The 15,640-nt window shown below is 52.7% G+C and overlaps 1 protein-coding gene across 6 annotated transcripts in view; it reads right to left on the bottom strand.

Moving 5' to 3' along the window:
- Positions 1 to 7,279: 7,279 nt before the first annotated feature.
- The window catches only part of MPP2 (MAGUK p55 scaffold protein 2), a 38,328-nt gene continuing 29,967 nt past the window's right edge, over positions 7,280 to 15,640 (bottom strand). For all 6 annotated transcript variants that reach the window (XM_070560369.1, XM_070560367.1, XM_070560366.1 and 3 more), the window contains 10 exons: positions 14,999 to 15,151; positions 14,730 to 14,879; positions 14,119 to 14,346; positions 13,157 to 13,288; positions 12,941 to 13,046; positions 12,787 to 12,855; positions 12,424 to 12,585; positions 11,540 to 11,742; positions 11,077 to 11,205; positions 7,280 to 9,821 (listed from right to left, as the gene is read on the bottom strand). In XM_070560369.1, the coding sequence (XP_070416470.1) occupies positions 9,645 to 9,821; positions 11,077 to 11,205; positions 11,540 to 11,742; positions 12,424 to 12,585; positions 12,787 to 12,855; positions 12,941 to 13,046; positions 13,157 to 13,288; positions 14,119 to 14,346; positions 14,730 to 14,879; positions 14,999 to 15,151 (1,509 nt within the window). In that variant the 3' untranslated portion in view covers positions 7,280 to 9,644. The remainder of the gene's footprint in view (positions 9,822 to 11,076; positions 11,206 to 11,539; positions 11,743 to 12,423; positions 12,586 to 12,786; positions 12,856 to 12,940; positions 13,047 to 13,156; positions 13,289 to 14,118; positions 14,347 to 14,729; positions 14,880 to 14,998; positions 15,152 to 15,640) is intronic.

Here is a 15,640-nt window from a genome sequence, read left to right as displayed (position 1 = left end):
TCTTTATCCTCCCATTTGTTTCTCTAAAAGAAACATTTTATCACCAAAAGGGATTATTGATAGGAAAAATGAATGATTCGAGCTCTCTCTTCCCCACCCTACCCCTCCATGAAGAATTGGATGTTATGATCCTAATCTATTGAAGCCCATTGAGGACAGATTTTCTAATTCATCCAGGAGGTTGTGGCTCGTAGTGGAAGAGAAGACAGAAGCAGAGAAGTTGGAAAGCCCCTAAGAGTGCAAGGCGGTGTGCTGTGCTTTGGGGACCTGCCCCAAAGTGAGAGGGATGTGCTTTCCATCTGTAGCCCTTTGAGAATGTGACAGGCACCCGCACTGGGAGGGGCTCTAAGGGGCTGGATCCGAGAGTGGGGCCCCCCAAGCCTGGTGCAGAAGCAGCAGGTCTGCCCGTCTTGAATGGACCACATGGTCTTATCAATTTGTACCCCAAAAAAAGCTCGCTGGGATTTTCATTGGGATTATATTGAATACACAGATCAATCTGAGGAGAACTGACATCTTAACAATATTGATTCTTGTAATCCGTGAACACAGTATAACTCTTTATTTATTTAGGTCTTCTTTAATTCCTCTTGGCAATACTTTATAGTTTCAGTGTGTAGGTCCACGACATCTTTTGTCAGATTTACCCCTGGGTTTTTCATATTTTTTTGATGCTATTGTAAATGGTATTACTTTTTAAAATTCAATTTCTGATTGTTCGTTGCTAGCATATAGAAATACAATTGCTTTCGTGTGTGGATCTTGTACTGTAACCGCCGGTCCTCCAGGACCAGCTCAGCTGACGGCATCTTATCAACAGAGTGATTAGGAGGCGTTTTTCAGCAACTGAGACCCCTTGTCCAGTTCAGGCTGGTTGAGGCTACCAACCCCTCACCTGGGCCTGCGCAAATGCTCAATAGGTGACCTTTTTGATATCAAGGAACTAAAAACTCCCCCTCAGATCACGGTAATACTGCTGTTTTGTGAACATGCGTCCTATGAAGGGGCATGAAGCTTGACTACACTTGCACAGATCATCAGTGTCCTCACTTCTTACCTCCAATCGTGCATCTCCACACTTCAGACTGCTCTGCCCTTCATCCTATAAATTGCGCCCCAAGCCCTGGATTGGGGAGAGAGATCTGAGGGCACATGCCCCCTGTCTCCCTGCAAATCGATCTTGCAGAATACAGCTGATTTGTCTTCCCAAAAGCTGATGCCTTGGGGCCGCCCAGTGGCACAGTGGTTAAGTTTGCAGGTTCTGCCTTGAAAGCCCAGGGTTCGTGAGTTTGCATCCCAAGCACGGATCTACACACCGCTCACCAAGCCATGCTGTGGCAGTGTTGCACATACAAAATAGAGGAAGATTGGCACAGATGTTAGCTCAGCGACAGATGTTAGCTCAGCGACAATCTTCCTCACCAAAAAAAAAAAAAAAAAATGCTGATGCAGTAATTAATTGGCTTTTTTATGCACATCAGTAGGAGAACCCCATTTGTGGTAACAGTATCCTGCAATCTTGCCAAACTCATTTCCTAGTTCTAGTAGCTTTTTTTTTGTAGATTCCATAGAATTTTCTGCCTAGACAATTGCATAATCTATGAATAGACAGAATTATTTCTTCCTTTCAATCTGGATGCCTTTTATTTCTTTTTCTGGCCTTTTTGCATTAGCTAAAACCTCCAGAAGAATGTTAAAAAGAGATGGTGAAAGCAGACATTCTTTCCTTGTCCCTGATCTTAGGGGGAAGGCACTGTTTCTCACCATTAAATACAATGTTATCTGTAGGTTTTTCATAGATGTCTTTTCTCAGGTTGAGAAAATTCCTTTCTATTCCTGGTTTACTGAGAGCTTTTTTAAAAATCAGGAATAGATGTTAATTATGTCAATGATTTTTCTACACCTATTGAGATGATTATATGTTTGGGGTTTTTTTTAAATCTATAAATATGACTCCATTCTTTGATTTTCTAATAATAAACCAACCTTGTATCCTGGGGTTAACTTGACTTGGTCGTGAGGAATATTGATACGGAGTTTTCTTGTTTTAAGGTGTCTGGCTTTGATATCAGGGTAAGTTGGGAATTATTCTTTCCTCTTCAATTTTATGGAAGAGTTTGTGTAGAATTGTTAATAGTTCTTCTTTATCTCTTTAGTAGAATTCATCAGTGATGGCATCTGGGCCTAGAGTTTTCTTTGTGGAAAAGTACAAATTAGACATTATTGTTAATTGCTCTTTCACACAGACAGCACTTGCTTAGATTCTTACGTTTCAGATTTTCTTTTTTAAAAGCTCTGTTGGTGGTAAACTCAATCCATTTTTATCTGAAAATCTTTTTTTTAAAAAGATTGGCACCTGAGCTAACAACCGTTGCCAATCTTTTTTTCTTTTTTTCTGCTTTTCTCTCCAAAGCCCCCCAGTACATAGTTGTGTATTTTTAGTTGTTGGTCCTTCTAGTTGGGGCATGTGGGATGCTGCCTCAGTGTGGCTTGATGAGCGGTGCCCTATCCTTGCCCAGGATCCGAACCAGCAAAACCCTGGGCCACTGAAGTGGAGTGTGCGAACTTAACAACTTGGCCGCAGGGCTGGCCCCTGAAAATCCCTTTACTTCATCAACATTCTTGAAAGAGTTTTGCTGGGTGTCCAATTCTAGGTTGACATCCATTCTCTCTCAGCATTCTGGAGATACCTGTGTTCCTGTTCTGCCTTCTCCGTTTAGGTGTTGCTAGTGAGAAGTCTGCCATCAGACTGATTGTTGTGACTTGTCATCTTCTCAGATTGCTTTTCCATTTGTCTTGGCATTCTGCAGTTTCACTACTGGCTGTAAACTTTTTATTTTTCTTGTTTGGTGTAAATTATTGTATATGTGGATTCATGTCTTTCATCAGTTCTAGGAAATTCTCCTCAAATGTTTTCTGCACTTTATTCTTTTTTAATCTCCCCATTGTCCAGGATTAAATTTTTTTTAGACCTCCTCTTTATAGCTGCCATATCTCTTAACCTCTCTCACATTTCCCTTTTCATCGCTCTGTTCTACGTTCCGTATAACTTCTTCAATTCTATCTTCTAGTTTTCTACTTCTCAAACCCAAATATGCCTATGAATCACTAGGGAATCTTGTTAAACTGCAGATTCTGACTCAGTAGTTGTGGGTGGGGCCTGAGAGTCTGCATTTCTCAGGGCTGATGATGCTGCTGGTCCAAGGACCATCCTCAGGGGAGCAACTTTCTGGTTCACTAATCTCTTTTCAGTTTTGTTTAATTTACTGTTAAACCCCCAAATTTAGTTTTTATTTTAATCATTATATTTTTTTATTTCCAAGAGTTCTAGGTGGTTCTCTTTCAAACCTGACTAGTCATTCCAGTGTCTTGTTGCTTGTTAATTTTTGTAATGCCATCTTTTATTTCATTAAACATTTTACAGGTACATAGTTAGTTTACGTTTTGTGCCTAATATCAAAAGTCCTTGGAGATACAAACATGTTATTGTTCATGTTGACTATCACTCACAGTGTTTTTTCTTTGTATTTCATGATCTGACTCTGTGAGCTCAAGTTTGGATGATCTTAATCTATGGAAAATCTAGGGGCTGATATTGAGGATACCTTCCTCCAGAGAAGATTTGCATTTGCTTCTGTCAGAGTCCAGGACGTGACAGCAACTTAGGGTCAGATTAGCCCCCTCCCAGCTCCCTAGTTACAGAATCTCAGGTCACCTCACCTGGCTCCTGGCTTCCTACTTAACGTTCCAAATGTGATGCTAATATTGGCATTTGCCTCTAGGGCTACTGCACCTTTCCTGTCCACTCACCATGCTTATGAGGGTCGTTTTGTTTTGTGGCCCCTTGGAAATTTTCCTTCCCACAAGCCCAGCAACACAATAAAAATTGTTTCACATAGGCTCTCATTGTTTAAAAGCACAAGGAGCCTTGTTCACCGCTCTGCCTGAACCAGAACCCCTGACTCCCGTTGTCCAGGCACCGTGTAAGCCCTTTAGACGTTCATGTGACTCCAGGGAAGGGAAGAAGCCCCCAAAACAGGACTGAGATTGTACCTCTTTCCACTCTGATGAGCAGGGGTTCAGGGAAAGATTTGATTCAAGTTAGAAAAATAATGGAGTATTACTTACACCCCATGCAATCGAATAAAATTTACAAGCACTGTATCGGAATAAAGGATAATCCTCAAAAGTAAACGTATTCAGCTTGATGATAACTTTCTGCACTGTTCTTAGTTTTCTCATATTGCCACAGCTGAAACGTTCCACAGACCAGCGCTTGGCACCACTACCACACTCCGCTGCCTGGTGCTCCCATTACAGCCTCTCATTACGTCCTGATCAAGACCATCTTCCATTTGCTCTGTTTGTCTCTGGGCCTCTGGATGTAGGGACTTTGCCTCGTTCAAAGGGGCTCAGCAGATGGTTGTTGAATGAATGCTTAAGTTTCCATGCCATAATTTTTCAAGGAACTGGATGATGTATTAGAAGACATAATAGAAAAAAATGACCCTGTTCACAATAGCAACCCCAATACAAAATACCCAACCAAACACAGAGCACCTGTGTGATTAAACTTACTGAGAGATCTAATCCAAACTTTGAGATTTTGCAGATCCACAAAATTTCCAGACTATATTTTGTCAACTTATACATTTAGAAACAAGAAAAAAATCTAACATCACAGCTCTTTTATAAAAGGACGACCATTTTAACCCCAAAAGTAGGGGTAGGAGACAGAACCTTGGGATAAAGTTCTTTAAGAGGAATGAATTTTGTTTTATGAGGAAGGCACTGTCCTGTCTTTTTTATCACATTGCTGCTGATCAGAGAACACGTCAGTCTGAACAGCGCTGCTTGGCAGACAGGTAGGTGGGGGACCCTGGGCTCAAAGGAGCGGCGTCCATGGAGAGGCAGACCGTGGTCGTGGAGGGGAAGATTGAGCACTGCAGAGTCCTAGTTCTTCCCAAATTAATGGACCAATTTAATGCAATTCCAGTCAAGACCCTGATAGGAAGAGGATGTCCTCGGACAAAATGATCCTAGAGTGCACCTTCCAGAATAAACAAGAAGGCATGACTAAGAAAATATCATTGATCAAGACAGTAGTTGGAAATTTTTCTTAGCAGATCGTAAAACAGAGAAATTTCTAAATCATTAAAACTTTGATAATAGCAATTAGCTTAGATAAATCGATCAATGGAACAAGCTAGATGGTCCTCCCTGCTCTCTTGCACGGCTGCTCGTGTCCTTCCCAGAGGTCTGTGGTCACCACCAAACCCAGCCCTGAGGGAGGTGGGCCGGCGCCAGGCGGCTTCAGACTGTGATACTTCAACCACTGGTGGCGCCTGGATCTCTTGAAGAGCTGAATCTGGGGATGGCAAGGTGGCCCCCACTTTCCCTCATAGTCCCTTTCTTAGCCCACGGTCCTCCTCCAGTGGTGCTTTCTTCCCCAGCTGCACTCCCACCAGGGCTTCCAGTCAATCCCCTTCCATCTCTGGGAGGCAGCATGGGAGGGGGATGGGGAGCCCCAGACTGAGAGCCGGGATTCTGGGGATCTGGTTCCAGCTCTGCCAATGACTTTCTGCGTGGCATTGGACAAAGCCCTTCAGCTCTCTAGGTCAGTTTTCCCAACTATAATAAGAATCCATTCTGCCCTTCTAACCACATGCTACTGTGCCAGGAGAGAAAAGGGATTAAAACAACAACAAACAACCGGTAGCACAATTCCTCTTAGAAATTCAATCGTCTTTATTAGGAAGATACCTTGATGACAATTTGGGGCTAAGAGGAAATTTGCCCCACCCTGAGGGTACGGTTGGAACAGACAAGCAGTGGTCAGCAAACTTGGCTACACATTAGAATTACATGGGAAGCTTTGAAACCATAGGGCTTCCCAGGCTTCACTCCCAGTCTGGCAGAGACTGGCTAGATCCTGTTTCCTTTCCTGAGCACCAAGAAGACTACATTTCCCAGACTCCCTGGCAGGAATATAGAGCCACGTGACTAGGTTCTGGCCAATGGACATGGGCAGACAGGCCTAGCTCATAAAATCCCTGAGCAATTTCCTACTCTCTGTTCTTCCTCTATGACACCTGTGGAGCCTGCTCATTAAAGATGGTGGTGTCACAAGATGGAAGGAGGCAAGATCCCTGAGTCACTGCTAGGGGTGCCACCCAATCCCCATCAGTTGTGACGTGAGCAAGACGTGAATAATAAAGGTGTCAAGCTGCGGAGATGTTATGGTTCTTAGTGACAGCAGTTAGCCTTTCTGGAACTCCTGACTGGGTCCAGGCAATTGCAGTTTTTTAACCCCTCGGCGATTCTTATGTGCAGCCAGGATTGAGAGCCAAAGGTACAAGCGCAGAGTTGTAGTTGCTCAGCACGGTAAAGAAATACTGAGTTTCCAGGGGAGTCCCAGGAAATGGGAAGAGGGTTGTGCAGAAATGAGAGAAGAGAACAGGAGAGGGCCCAGCAATATGGAGGGAGGCAGGGAGACCCAGGGAGAAAAGAGGACCAGGGAAACATTCTCTGTGCTACGAATGATCAGGGGGCTTTTCAGATTGGGGTGTTTAATATTCGATTCTGAATTCTCATCAGAGCGGTTAAGTGGGTGACATAAGCCCCTATGGCTGCCTCCAAATCACTAGTGAAGTCAGCCCCACGCTCGTCCCTGTGTGAGCAGATGCTTTGGGGGATTGAAGGAAAGGGGTCAGTTCCACATTGGGTTGTCACAGTGAGAAGGGCACAGCCAAAGCCCCCTCCTGAGAATCCTCAGCAAGCATCCAGGGAGAACTCAAGGTGGGAAGGAAGGCTGACCCCTTAACCCTGAAGGATTTGACACACAAATACCCCCATGGTGACATCTGGGTGACATTTCAATCAGCTCTCTATGGCCTCTGCTGTTGAGTACCTAGAACGAATCCTAGCATTAGCACCGGAAGAGTCCATGACACTTTTGCAGAGGGTGAACCTGAGGCCCAGAGAAGGAGAGGGACCTGCTGAAGGCAACACAGCAAGTTCCAGGTGAAGCTGAGTGGATTAGCCATGGAATTCCTGGGTCCCCGGGCCCCCATAAATGCTCATAGACTCCTGGATACAGGCATTTAGAAAGAGCATCTTCTTGGGATGGGGAGTGTGGAGGGCAGGGCAGGAAATTTCAGAAGACATCACAGAACACAAGACATGTCACTCCGACTTCCATTCCAGAATCATCTGTGCTGTGCTCCCCACTCTCCCGACCATCCACCCGACCCCAACCAAAGACAAACAGAGCCCAGAAGCCTTTGCTTTCACATTTAATCAAAGGAAAAGAAAGAAAACCAGTCAGAGAGAAGGCTCAAGAATTAGATGGCTGAGGGAGGGGAGAGGGAAAGGGCAACCAGGCTGGGACTGAGTGTGGACAGCGGGGTGCAGAGTCCTCATTATCCTGAGGTCCCACAACCGTTCCAATGTAGAATGGGGCTTCCAGGGGATGGAGGACACAGTTCAGAGAGGGATGGAGACAGGAGAGGGGCCCAGCCCTCCTCTCAGGCATCACTAGAGGTGAAAGTGCCAAAATAGCATCAACACTGGAGATTGGCCCTAAAGGGCCAGGTGCCAACTCCCCAACAAAGTGCCCAGCCCCCCATGCACGGCTGCCCTCACCCCAATCAGAGAGGATGCCCTGTGGTCCAAGGAGCTCTGGAGGTTAACCAAGAAGGAGAGAGGGGCCACAACCGCAGATCCTTGCTGCTTCTACTCCCAAGTCCCCACAAAGAGAAGGCGCTAGCAAATGACGCTGTGACCTCAGGCAAGTGGCAAAACTCCCCGTTTTCCTCCCACTCCCAGTCCCCTTAGGCTCACGGTGAGGGTGAAGCAAGGGAGAGCTGAACTGAGAATAAAAGAACACTGACTAGAGGGAAAAGATGAACATAAACATCACTGCATAGTGGATGCAGAGCTATGCAAATGAGATGGGAGCAGGCTTGACCTTTACATCTCATTTGCATATCCTATGCAAATGCAAATGAGATCCCTAATATAATAAATATATTTCTAACTTTGTAATAAATATTCTGTTTCTTCTCCCTCCCCTTCCCTAGGAAATGGGCACACAGTGGTTCAGGGGCCAGCTTGGGCTGACACTGCAGCGAAGACAGATTAGACACTCAGATCCGGGAAGCACGGGGCCTGGGGTGGGGCGCTGGGGTGGTCCCTGCAAGGACAGGCTCACCCCAGGAAGGATCACAGAGAGGAGGGAGGAGATGCCTGGGGGTGTCTAGGATGGCATTCTTTTCTTAAAAGAGATTCTCCTATTTTACACATTGCCCTCCCCCAAAACTGGAGAGTGGCATTTAGGGTTGGGGGACAATAGGAGAGCTGGAGGAAGACACCTGGGGAGGGCCAAGCCTCTGGAATCTGGGATAAGGGTCTCATAAGAAATGGGGGCTGATGGGGAACCCCAAAAAAGAGGCCCCAAAGAGTGACCTCCAAAGCAAAACCACCCTTTGCCTCTCCTCACCAAAAACCAAGCCTGACACACACACGCCAGGGACAGAAACACAGACCAGGCCCCACAGCATACGGAGCATAAACTGCACAGAAAGCACGTGGAGGGCGCCCCCTGGAGTTGTGCAATGAGAACTGCTAGCACACAAACGTCCTTCGCCAAGCCCAAGCTCCACGGCCTGGTGCTCGCAGGGCTTGCTCCGCATCCTTCCTCAGCCCCCAGGAAGCCCTGATGTGAGTGGGCCCGGCCAGAGAAGACCGAGATGGACAAACGGGCTGGAGAAGCAGGACGCGCCCCTACCAGGGGCCACGGAGAGCCTGGGGCTCTTCAGTCAGTAGAAGCAGGCTCCTCACAGGGCTCAGCCTTCACCCCACCCCGACCTGGGCTGCTGACCCCTGCAGCCCGGCCTTGCGAGGAGCAGAGCCAACCTCTCAGGGGCACGTCGGAGAAGTCTGTGGAGAGACTCCGGCAGTGAAAAGCTGTGGATGAGGGAGGGACGGGGCTACGTCCTCTCGTGGGACACCGCCCCATGCCGAGAGAGCCGAGAGCTACACTGCCCCCGGCTCCGGCTGTGGCCGCTGGCTGGTGCTTTGGCTCCCCCAGTCTTCAGGATGGCACCAGGCTGGCACCAGGGCCTGGGCCTGCTTGGCGGCCATGGGGCCATGCACTCTCCTGACCACATGGAAACAGCCTACAGCCTGCTCCTAGGCCACAGGGGTGAGAGGCGGGAGGAACAGAGGAATGGGGGGGGGGCCAGTCCAGAGGAGAAAAGGTGACTGGAGAGAGATGGCAGGGGGCAGTGTACTACTGACCACATGGTCCCAAAGTAGTTTTTCTCTCTCTGGACTGAGCATTATGGAAGTGACTCTGACACACTCCTGGGCACAGCTTGGCCCTCAGAGAGGGACATCTGGTGGCCAATGGGCATCGGGAGTGGGCAGCACCTGGGCATAGAGGTACCCCATGAACGCCCGCCTCCCTGGCAGTGCATGCCTCTGCGCTGGAGCCAGACTTCGGGCCCGCCAGGAGCCGTAACCCAGGGAGAGCCAGAGCGCCAGGGGAACTAAAGATTGTGGCTGGGGGTCACAGATGGGAAGGGGAGGGATTCAGGGTTCTGGGTGACACGCCAGAGGGCATTAGGTCCGGGTGATCAGGCTCAGTACACCCAGCTGACAGGCACCCACTGGGGCTCGGTCCGCAGCTTCTCCATGGCGGCCTGGAGCTCCCGGAAGGTCCTCTCCAGGTTGCTGTTGACCAGGCTGAGGTCAAAGTAGTGCCCGTAGCCTCTCTGGATGCGGCTGCTCTCCTCCACTGTCCGTCTCAGGTCCGCCTCCTGCTGGGCACAAGGGGGCCCGTCAGTGTCCCCCACTCACCCCATCATCAGGGGCATCTACAACTGCCCCATCTAGCCCCTCCCCAGAGCCCAACCATGGCAGGCGAGGACTCCCTGGCTAGGGAGGCAGGAGCCCCTCCCTGCATGCCCCAAGGTGGCTCTCCTGCAACCACGGACAGACAGACAGATGAGTGAAAGGAAGGAAGGAAGGAAATAGCTTTAGTAAATGCCAAGCACGGCCCCACCTGCTTTGCAATGGCCTAATCTTCGCTACAGCTCTAGAGGGCAGCATTAATCATCCCCCATTTACAGCAGAGAAAACTGAGGTACAAAGGGGTCACACAGCTGGCCAGTGGCTCAACAGGGTCTACGTGACTCCGAAGCCAGTGCTCCCTCCAGTCTGACTAGGCCCCTCACCTAGGCAGACTGAGAGCCTCGCCTGCCACTCCGGCAGCCCACAATGCCCAAGGCAACCCCGACCCCAGACCGAGGGGGAGCGGGCCAGGCAGGGGTGGGAGGGGAACTTGAAAACAGACTTAAATAAGCTGAGGCAGGAGCTCTCGGGCTGGCCCGGCTGTGTCCCAGCGGCTCCAGTCAGCAGTGTTTGTGGCCAAGGGGCTTGTAGCAAAGGGGAGCCCAGCCCAGCCAGCCTCGCTCCGCAGCGGCCCTCTGACCTGGGGCCCGAGAGCTGCGGTACCCCGTACGGCCAGCAGAGGGACCCCTGAGCTCAGAGCGCTGCAAACCCTACAGCTCCCGGGAAAGGCTGCTCCAAGGGGTACCTGGAGGTGGGGTGACCTGGGGTCTGCAACGCCTGAGTTTAGCCTTCCTCCCAGCGCTGCCCGCTCCCTGCTGCTAACTCCTCCCTCCAGCCAGACTCCCAGCCTACCACTTCCCCCCTCCCTCAGCCTTTCCTCCCATTGCAAAGACCCTGAGCCCAGCTGGCCCACCTCTGCCACAGATCTCCAGCTGGCCCTCTGGGCTCCCTTTGGTCAGCACTCTGTCCCTGCTGAGTGGGCCGAGCAGTGGGCCTGGCAGAAGCCCCTGCACCTTGGACTACCTGTGTCCCTGACTCTACGAGACTTCGGGCGCTTCCTCCCTCAGACCTGTTCCCATACCTGTAAAGCGAGACTGTCAAGTTCTCCCTCGCTGACACCTCGGGTGGGCGCCTCTCCCACCTCCTTTTCTTCACCAGCTCCAGCCTGCCCCGACCCGGGCCAGGATCAGGCCCCTCCCACCACACCTTGGAGCCCCTCACCGTCAGCTGCTTGGTGGACACCCCACTCTCCAGCGCAGCCCGGTTCATGGCCCGCAGGGTCTCAAAGTCAGGGGCCTCGATGAACACCACATAAGGGACAAACTCAGCTGTTCTCAGCACCTTCACTGCCTGCAGGAGAGGAGGGTGGGGGAGTATATGCCCACAGGCATCTGCGTGATGGGAGTGAGGACGGGTACCTGGGTTCTGGGACGCAGGTCCTGGGGATGACTGGCAGAGGGACAGTTGACAGGGGCTGGGCCTGGGGTAACTGGAGGAGACTACAGTGGGGGACCCAGGAGGCTGAAAAGGAGGCTGTAGGTGGGCTGGGTCCCTAGCAGTAGCTGAGGGGTTTTATGGGGGTGCTTGAGAGACAAGTGCCTGGAAACATAAGGGGCAGCGCTGGGGGCAAGCAGAGTGAGCAAAGAGGACATCGGGCAGGCAGGGGGAGCAGGCCGGGCGGTACCTGGGGGTTGACATCCAGCACGCACACCTTGCCGGCAGCAACCACACCCCGGATGGAATCGATCCGTGTGCCATACAGGTTGCCCTCATATTCGCCATGTTCCAGGTAGCGCCCAGCACGGATGTCGGCCTCCATCTCCGCACGGGACACAAAGCTGTAACCCTGGCCTTCCCGCTCTGAGTCCTTGGGCCGCCGGGATGTGTCTGGGGGAAGGAGGAGTAGAATGGGCAAGGCAGGCCACACCACTCAGACACACATGCACACGTTCTACATGGGCTGCACAGCCCTACCTTCGCAGCACGGCCGCCCTCCCACATACTGCCCTCACCCTCACCATTGGCACACACACAGACTCGAGATATCCAGACTGCCAGGACCTTCGGAGATCACCTGCTCCAACCCAGTGCTCACAGACGGGGGGCTGAAGCCCAGAGAGGGCAATGTGCAGCCCAAAGCCACAGAGCAAGGCCAAGCAGACCTGGGGTCAGCACTCAGGTTCCTGCCTCCAGGAACCAGGAGCTTTCTCCACCCCAACTGGTTCTGTCACCAAGAAGCTCTGTCTTCCACAAGGGCACTCAAGGCAGCTCACAGCCCTGTTTCACATGGGTCCCTAGCTGGGCTTTTAGCAAGTGAAACATGAGAGAAGGAAAGGAGAGACCAGCCCAGCCCAGCCCACCTGGCCACAGGTTCCAGCGACAGGTAACCCAGCCCTTCCCAGCCTGTAGTTCCCCCAGCCACCCACAGAGGGCGCACACCCACACCTCACAGCCAAAGGTATCGCTTGACCTGGTGCCCATGCAGATGTCCATTGAGTAGACCCAGCCCTGGCCCCAGGGCAGTCCCTGCTCCCTGCCCCCCACCCAGCAGGCCCAGCTCCCACTCACAGGGCACCGTGGTGCCGTAGCGGTCTGGATCCCACATGATGAGCTTGTTCTTCAGGCTGCGCCGACCCACACCCTGAGCCCCGATCAGCACCAGGGTTTTCCGGCGGAAAGGGGGCATGCGGGCCACCTCCTCATAAATGAGCAGCTCGTGGCGGTCAAACTCTGGACACAGGGAGATGGCACTGCTCATCAGGGGCTGGGCTCTCGGGGAGGCCAAGGGTAAGAGGGCTGGGGCCAGGGCAGCAGGGAGGAACCGGGCGTGGCCTAGGGACAAGGCTGGTGGCATCAGAACCAGCCATCGGTGGGGGAGGGAGGGGCATGCCATGTCAGAGGAGGACAGGGGAGGGGGCCTCCAATACTCACCTGCATTCTTGGTGGTCAAATACATCATTCGCTTCTTCTTCTTTCCTGAAAGGCTGCCACATAGCGTTCCTGGCCACAGGGAGATGGGCTGGTGAGGACAAGCAGGGCCGTGTCAGATCCCAGATTAGGCTCTGCCGAGGGGGGGACCGCATACCTGAGGTGGGCGTCAGCTCCAGGTCGCGCTTGACGAAAGCCTTCCGCTTCTCCTCCAGCAGCTGGCTGGGAATGAGCCCTGCGCTGCCCCCTTCCACGTGGCATGCCTGAAGTGGACGTAGGACAGAGATCTGCCTGAGAGAGAGGACACCTCCTCGAGCCCTCAGCTCCCTCACACGCCATACCTGGAGAGCCTGTACGGGTGCCCAGGGCTCACCTGCCACCAGTTGGCGTCGTCCTGGTTTACAATCTGCAGCAAGTCTCCAGCGCTGAAGCGCAGGCCCGCTTCCTTGCAGGGGATGAGGCTGTCTCGGGCAGGGTCATAGTCAAAGTGGCATTTCACAAATACCTGGGCCGGGGATCAGTGAAGGGTCAGGGGAAGAAGTAGCGGAAGGCAGGAGGGGATGTGCCCTCTCCCACCCCCACCCTGGGGTGGGAGGGCGTGTCACACGGTCCACCCTCTGCCCCTTCCCCTCACAAAGATACAAGCGGCCCTGGCACTGCCTCTAGAGCTGTGATGCCCCCAGGGCTGCCTAGACGGGCTGTCTGGTACCAGCCTCCCTTGGCATCCAGAACAGAAGGACTCAGATGGAGGGATGGGAGATCTGCTCAGGCCTGGGGCCGTGGCCCCACCCACTGAGAAGGCAGGATCACTGGGTGAGGGACAGGACCCTGGCATCCAATGCAAGATCCCTCCATCTTTCCACCCGTCCTGTTGGAGGAGAGGGCTCTGGCAGACGCTAGAGAGCCAATAGGAGAGGCGGGTAGAGCAGCCAAACTTCCACAATCTACCAACCAGGAGGCAGCTATACAGGACACGTGACCACACATCTCTGCACACCCACGGAGACACATACGCACGCGGACCACTGCACACGATGCAGGCGCTCACGTGTACAATCGGGTAGCCCAGGGCTTGGATGCACACACGTCCCTTGCACATGTGCATGACTGTCCAAGACCAGGGTAAATGCATGAAGGTGCATGTGCACCACACGCGGAGGCCTGTAGGTGGCTGGGTCGTCCGCCCCAGCCCGCAGGTCCAGCCCCATGTCTTGCTTTGAGAACACCGACTGGAGAGCAGAGGATCCTGCCCCGAGGCCTACGACCCTGTCAGCTGGGAGGCTCAGCCAACCCTTGGGCCTTGTACCGGGTGAGGGGCCTGGTGCAGGGGCCCACCTGGCGGGGCAGATGGGGCTCCTGGTAGCTGGGCAGGATCTTGAGGATGACGCTGCCGCTGGCGCTGCGCAGGAGCTCCTGCAGCGCGCGGGGGTCGCTGCCCACCGGCTGCCCGTTCACCTCCTTGATGATGTCACCCACGTGCAGCAGGCCTTGCTGAGCCACCATGCCCCCATGCAGAATGCGTGCGATCACCAACTCACCGCCCTCCACGCGGAACGTCACACCCTGGGGGGGACAGAGAGCGGGTGTGATGAGGCCCCAACTGCTCCAAGTCAGAATCTTCAAAAGGGTCTCCTAACAGCCTCTCCCTTCCCACCCCCGCCCTTCCGCCCCTGCCCTGAGTCCTCCTCTTCCATCCTGCCACCCGAATTCTTCACTTACAGGAGCACTAATGGAAGGAAAGTGGCAGAATGGAGAGCGCCCAGGCGCCCGGATGTGTGCGGCTCATAGGCACAGCGCCTGCGGGCTCCTGGGTCTGCGTGGGCCCCTCCCTGGGAAAAGCTGATCCCATCCGCCTCTTTAGCCCTCTCCTGACCAGATTTGATCCCCGTCGGTTACTCTGAACCCCGCCTCCAAACCCCACCTCTGGCCCTGCCCGACATCCTCACCAGATGCTCTCCAGCAGTCTTGCGAATGCCCACCATGCGCACCGCGTCCGGAGGCACAGGCTGGTTGCTGAACGTTGGGTCCAGGCCGGGGCTGGGGGGTGGTGTCTCATAGGTCTTTGAGGCCACAGAGTCATGGGTCTCCAGGAGGGACTGGAGAGATGGTGGAAAGAGGAGTGACCATGGGGCAGTGCCCTGCGGTCCCTGCCCCATCCTGGCTCTAACTTCCTGCCAGCCCCTCCCCCAGTCGTCACGCCAGCCTGGGCGGAAACCTGGAAGTGGGGCTCCTGGAGGATGCGGGCCAGCTCCGCGGCGGTGCTGCTCTGCTCGGCCAGCTGCGCCAGGTCCCGCAGGATCTCCTGCACGAGCTCCAGGTTGTTGTCTCGCACAGCCTCCAGCTTTGTCTCCTCAAGCCGCTCGTGGGCCTGGGGGTGGGGACGGAACAAGTGAGGCCTGACGCTTCCCCGAGAGCCATGATTGTTTCCTCCTGATTAGACTCAGGTTAATCACTTTGGCAAGAGTTCTCTGTCAGTGATCTTGTGTCTTCCCCACACCTTGCGACCTGAGACTATTCCGTTCCCCAACAACGTTTCACTAATGGATTTAGTGTCCATTTATGACCCTTGCCTGAATCAATTACTATCTTGGGGGTTGCAAAATAGTGATTACCTTACTCCATTATTCTTTTGACATTTATTCGTTGGCATCTTACTACAGGAAAGAGCTTTTCCTTTTTCTCTCCCACATGCTCCCCCTCCCCCGCCTCCCTCCCTTTCTCTCTCCATATCACTACAGATTTTTTTTACTCAGTGTATTCTAATCCATCACCATCACTATTCTCATCACCTCAATTTATCCCAGATTTGTCCAGTAGGAGCCCCAAGCACAAAAGGCCTGTGTCCTTTTCACATGTT

This window comes from Equus przewalskii, chromosome 10 (assembly GCF_037783145.1).
Source record: "Equus przewalskii isolate Varuska chromosome 10, EquPr2, whole genome shotgun sequence".
NCBI lineage: Eukaryota > Metazoa > Chordata > Mammalia > Perissodactyla > Equidae > Equus > Equus przewalskii.
This window is presented reverse-complemented; position numbering and strand designations above follow the sequence as displayed.